The sequence below is a fragment of the Thamnophis elegans genome, chromosome 12 (genome assembly GCF_009769535.1).
Source record: "Thamnophis elegans isolate rThaEle1 chromosome 12, rThaEle1.pri, whole genome shotgun sequence".
NCBI lineage: Eukaryota > Metazoa > Chordata > Lepidosauria > Squamata > Colubridae > Thamnophis > Thamnophis elegans.
Window position 1 is genome coordinate 10341645 of NC_045552.1, and position 6000 is coordinate 10347644.

At 52.7% G+C, this 6000-nt stretch overlaps 1 protein-coding gene across 2 annotated transcripts in view; it reads right to left on the reverse strand.

Moving 5' to 3' along the window:
- LOC116515442 (leucine-rich glioma-inactivated protein 1-like) overlaps positions 1–6000 on the reverse strand; it is a 31509-nt gene that overhangs the window by 23222 nt on the left and 2287 nt on the right. The window contains exons 1-2 of one of the 2 annotated variants that reach the window (XM_032227485.1): positions 5053–5668; positions 2990–3061 (exon numbers count right to left, since the gene is read on the reverse strand). In XM_032227485.1, the coding sequence (XP_032083376.1) occupies positions 2990–3061; positions 5053–5267 (287 nt within the window). In that variant the 5' untranslated portion in view covers positions 5268–5668. Of the gene's footprint in view, positions 1–2989; positions 3062–5052; positions 5669–6000 lie in introns of those variants that run through there. The other variant, XM_032227486.1, reaches the window with a different exon arrangement.

Sequence of the window (6000 nt, forward strand, 5' to 3'; positions counted from 1 at the left end):
CAAACCTTTAATGGATTAAGTATACCAAGTATTCACCCTAGAGCAGGGGTCACCAACTTTTCGGACCTCAGGGACCACTAAATTCATAATTTTAAATCCCCCGGGCCACTAATACGATCTGCCTAATGACTGGCTGGGTGGGCATGGCTAGGTGGTCATGTGACTGGGTGGGCGTGGCCATCTCAATGTCACTCACGTCGAGGGGTGCCTCACCGGCCTCTACTCGCCCCTCCCCTCCCCGCCACTCCTTGCTTCCTCAACTTAGGGCCCCAACAGGAAGCAGTTGCTGGAGCTAAGCAGCCACCACGAGAAAGAGTTGGCAAAACAGCTCAGTTCTAATTGGATCTGACCAAGAAGGAGGCTCAGCAGAAGCACCTCACTGAGGACTACGAGCATAGGTTTTCCAAGCAGAGGGAGTTTTCCTGCAGGAGTGTAAGGCCAGGTACCGGCACCTGGAGACTCAGTGGGGATGAGATGTCAGCCAGTTCCAGGCCATGATGCAGTCCAGGGGTGGGTTTCTGCCAGTTCCAACCTCTTCTATAGAAGAGGTTCTACAAATCTACAGTGCCATTTAGAACCAGTTCCAGCTCCCTGCCCCCACCCGTCCGCACATCCTCAAGATGAAGAGCGAGAGGAGGAATTCTGGGAGTTGAAGTCTACAAGTCTTAAAGCTGTCAAGTTTGAACACCTTTTTCCCTAAACGATTAGGGGTGCAAGGGTCTTGTAACTTGACAGCTTTAAGACCTGCACACTTCAATGCCAGAATTCCTGAGCCAACATTTTAGTTGCTAAGCAAGAGTGTTGTTAAGTGAGTTTCACCACATTTTACAAGTTGGCCACACCCACCCAGTCACATGAATGCCAAGCCACTCTCACTTGGTCACATGGCCAGCAAGCCACCCCCACAAAGCAGGCCACACCTACAGAAGAGGTTCTAAAAATTTTGAAACCCACCACTGATGCGGTCCCACTGGAATGAGGCCCTCTGGCTCTTCACCACCAGCAGCACTTCCCTCCAACCTTCGCCCAAAGCCCCACACCAGGAGGCTGAAGCAGACCCCGAGTCGGAATTTCTTCCTCCCTCCGACCCTCACAAAAAGACCCCCAAGGAGGAGACTCTCTGCAGCAACACAAGCGTTCATTGCACACATCCTTCCCAGGGGGCACAGTTTGAGGACCCCCGATTTAGTGCAATATAAAAAATGCAAATATTTTTTTCTGCGGACCACCGAAACTTTCTCGTGGACCACTGTTGTCATATAACTCCTTGTGTAGGCGTGGCAGTCACCCATGGCACAGTGCATAACAGGGCATGCAGAGCCACGCTGAACCACACAGGAAAAAACAAACTCCTAAAAGAACATAACATCCTGATAGTTTACTCTAGATGTGCCTTACCCAACGACGCCCAGGATTTGACCATATATAGACAGAACTTCCCTGAGCAGTAGATTAGCAATTGTAGTTTGACAGGCTGTCTTAAATCACATGCTGATTGCTCCTCCTGCCTTTGTCCTATCTCAATAAAAGGGGCTCCCAGGGTCCAATCTGGGTCGCCTCATCCCGAGAAAGCTCGTGTCCGTGTCTTTTCTCAACATTGGCCTCATGGGCGACCCACGGGTACTTCACAGACCACTAGTGGTCTACAGACCACCAGTTGGTGACCGCTGCCCTAGAGCAAGGCTTCCCAAACTTGGCAACTTTGAACACGTGTGGACTTCAATTCCCAGAATTCCCCAGGAAGCCATGGCTTGAGAAAAACTTGTCCTGAAGAGTCTCTTCTTTTTTTTCCCAATGGTGTAATCGTTCTGCAATGTGTGCAATTTGAAAAAGTGCACACTCTGTTTTTGCTCCTTCAGGAAGAGGAGTGATTGTCCTAACATGCCATTGGTGCCTGTTATAATTATACGTAGAGAGTTTGCGGGTATTTTTGTTTTCTTTTGCTTTGCATAGGCTGATCTGCAGAGACAGAGGTATGCGCAAATTTGCTGACTGTTTAATTGGCTGCTGCTAATCGTCAATTAAAATGACTTTGCCGACTAATCCTAATCTTGTAACTCCAGAGGGAATAATCTCATCCTTGCTTAACATCCAGATGTGATGAAATTGCAGCCTTGAGGGGAGGCTGATTAAATATCTGAAGAGCTGCAGGCTGACACACATAGTCCTCGACTGAGTTTTGTGCCGTTTAATGACCTTTCCCCCTGCAGTTGTTAAATGAATCACTACAGTTGTTAAGTTAGTAATACGTTTGTTAAGTGAGCCTGGCTTCCCCATTGACTTTGCTTGTCAGAAAGTCATAAGAGAGGATCCCAAGCGACCCCAGGACACTGAAACAGTCATAAATATGTGTCAGTGGCCAGGCATCCGAATTTTGATGACATGGACATGCGGCAATGGTTGTGTGAAAAACGGCCATGAGTCACTGTTTTCAGTGCCTGAAAATGACATTAAACGAATTGTTGTAAGTCAAGGACTACCTAGGGAAGGGTGTCAGATTGGGAATTCTGAAACTAAGTCTTGCAGAATCCAGATGTGTAGGTAAACAGAATCACATCATTCCAAACACTTTGCATAGTGAGTATTGCTCTCCTTTCCACTCCCAAGTCCACATCATGCCAAACACTTTGCATAGTGAGTATTGCTCTCCTTTCCACTCCCAAGTCCACAGGGAGAGCTTCCAAGGTGGACTGATGGATCCACCAAGAACGATCAAAAGGAAAGGAAACAAGTGCACATACCTCTAGAACCAAAGAAGGGCACAATCCTTGCCAGCCTCCTTATCAGAAATTGGGTGAAATACTAGGCAGTTACACAATTAGACCAAGGAGTCACATTCAGAAGGCTTCTTGGCAAGATCCTTGGACTGGGAGATTGGCTAGCAAAACAGAGACGGGTGCTCATGTACCATACACACCAGCTGAGGGACACTTAAAAGTACACACGTTTAGATGCATGCCACAACACTCACAACCGAGAGGATCCTTACAGCAGCTGGAGAGACGGCACCTGTTGAAAACTGCCTTCCAAGACCTCGGTGAAGCCAGAGCGAATGAGACACCTGAAAGAGAGAGAGAGAGATACAGAGAGAGAGAGAGAGAGAGAGAGAGAGAGGAGGGAAAGATGGAGGGGGAGAGAGATAGGAAGAGGAGAGGGGGAAGGAGAGAGAGAGAGAGATAGGAATAGGAGGGAGAGAGAGAGAGGAAGAGAGAGGAGGGAATGAGGGAGAGGAAGAGGATAGAGAAGGAGGGAAGAGGAGAGGGGGAAGGAGAGAGAGAGAGAGATAGGAATAGGAGGGAGAGAGAGAGAGGAAGAGAGAGGAGGGAATGAGGGAGAGGAAGAGGATAGAGAAGGAGGGAAGAGGAGAGGGGGAAGGAGAGAGAGAGAGATAGGAACAGGAGAGAGGGAGGGAGAGATGGGTGGGAGGGGGAAAGAGAGAGGAGGGAATGAGGGAAAGGAGAGAGGGAGAAAGAGGATAGAGAAGAAGGGAGGGGGAGAGAGGGAAGGAGGGAGGAGAGAGGGAGGAAGAGGGGGAGGGGGGAAAGAGAGAAGATGGAGGGAGAGAGAGGAGGGAAGGAGGGAGAGAGAGGAAGAGGAGGGTGGTAGGGAGAGAAGGGGAGAGAGGGAGAGAGAGAGAGATTCTCAGCAACAAAACAACTGTACCATCACCTGGTCCAAAGGGAAGGACCACATCAATTCCTCCTCGCTTAGCCAGAAATCTACCATCAAGAGGCTCCTTGGATAGCAATCCACAATTCTGAATGTTCCCATCTGAACCCTCCCTCCCCTGTGAGGGGACAAGAGAACTTTCCTGGAGCCAGCTTTACCTGGAGAAATTTACCTGCATCACCTTGAGGCGCATTTGTGTGCATGGAGGTGTTATGTCTGGCAATATTCCAAGTTTCAAAGGGGGGGGGGGCTTTGTCAAGCTGCATCCAATTTCCTCAGGGGATCTGCAATTATTTGGGCACGGTGGGGGGGTGGGAGGGAACGCTCGTAGCTGCCAATTTCAGCAATGCTGCCCATCCTGTCAAGGAGGGACATCTTTCCATGATTTAGGGATGCCAGCGTGCTGCTGTTACCGATTAAGATCCGGATGAGAGAAATCTAAATTGGCATTTTTTCCTGACTCAGGTTGAACCTGGACCAGTGGCTTTTTCCTCAGCCTCTCTTCTTTCAGAAGGTTGTTGTTTTGGGGATCCAGTGATGCAAGATTTGCTGGAAACTGCCCCGTTACCATAGATATTCCCCCCCCCAAAAAAAACCACACTGGAAGAAAACAGGAAACAGCTAGATGTTAAGGTACCCTACTTTTAGGAGGTGAGTCCCTAGGAAGAAGGGAGAGGATGCACACTGAATTTCAGCCCTCCTCAAACAGAATTTGTGTTTTTTTGGGGTGTCCTCTGGATTAAAATCCATGTCTCCCCAGCCACATCTCCCTGCTAACCTGCTTTCCATCATTGCACCAGAGGTGCAGCAAAGGACTAAGGGGAAGCAGTGCACTTCCTGGGGCTTCCTGCTAGCTCAATGTCCCAGCTTCTTCCCCGCCACTTCCAGCCCCCTCTTCCTCCCCTCCCCATCCAGAGACCCCACAAAAGTTGCCCTCAACTCTCCAGGCAAGGCTAGCCTTGAAGTAAGAGTTCGGACTCTGCCAGAAGTGCAGATCTTGGGCCTGTTCCCACGACCCCTTTCATGGCAGTTTTTAGAAGATGGGGAGAAGGGGCAGCCCAGGGGGGGGGGGGGAGGTCTTCCTTGGGAGAAGGGGGTGTCTATTACTCCTGGGAAGCCCCCCCCCCCCGGCCCCCAAGCTTTAATCTTGGGAGAGGGGACCATGTAGCTGTGAGCCTTGATCTTGGAAGAGGGAACCAAGTAGATTTCAGCCTTGATCCTGGAAGATCTTGGAGGGGGTAGATTCAATGTGTATCATCCGGGAGATCCACTAGCTCTTTTGCTAAGCAAGGAGGGATTTTTTTTAAAAAAAAGGAAGGAAAGTAGATGAGGGGGGAGGTTAAAAGAAGCCCCCTCCCCTCCCCTCGCCCGGAGAAAGCTTACAGGGAGATGAGGTTGGGGGGCAGATCGCGGGGGATCTCCTTGACTCCCTCGCACAGCGCCGTGTCCTTGGTGCAGGTGCAGCCCGACGCGCATCTTCTCTTAGGAGGTTTCCGGCCGGCGCTCGGCTGTTGCCCGGCCAGGAGCAGCAGGACCGCCAAGACCAGCAGTAGCGACGGAGCTCCGGTTCCGACGAGCCTCCGGCTCCAGCAGCCCATCTTGCCGGCCGAGCGGAGCGGGGGCGCAGCGACAGGGCTCCTCGCTGGTTCTTTCGCGGCCTCCCCCCCCCCCGCTTTGCCCCGGGGGGGTCCAACCGCAAAGCGGAGCGGGGGCGCGCGCGCGCCCGGCTTGCCGCTTTCGCTTCTCCTCCTCCTCCTCTTCCTCCTCCTCCCGCGGGCTCTGCTCCTCAGCCGAGAGCGATCCACGCGCCGGGCTCCCAGGCAGCTTTGGCACAGCCGCCACCTCTCGGCCGGCTCGAGCCGCTGCCTGGCCCCATCCCAGCCTCCCGGGGAGGAGGAGGCGGGAGGCCCGCCGCTGCCGCCGCTTCCTGCGCGCCCTGCCCTCCCCTGCCCCTCCGGCGAGCAGGCTGCGGGCTTCTCTCCTCCGCTCGCCGAAGAGAGAGAGGGATGGAGAGGAGGGAAAGAGAAGGAGGGAGAGAGAGAGAGAAGGAGGGAGGCAGGGAGAGGAAGGCAGGAAGAGAGAGGAGGAGGGAGGGAGCGAGGGGGAGGCAGGGAGAGAGAGAAGGAGGGAGAGGAGGGAGGAGAGGGAGACAGGGAGAGAGAGAAGGAGAGCGGGAGAGAGAGAGAAGGAGGAAGAGGAGGGAGGGAGAGGAGGAAGGGAGAGAGAGAAGGAGGGAGAGGAGGGAGGAGAGGGAGACAGGGAGAGAGAGAAGGAGACAGGGAGAGAGAGAAGGAGGAAGAGGAGGGAGGGAGAGGAGGAAGGGGAGAGAGA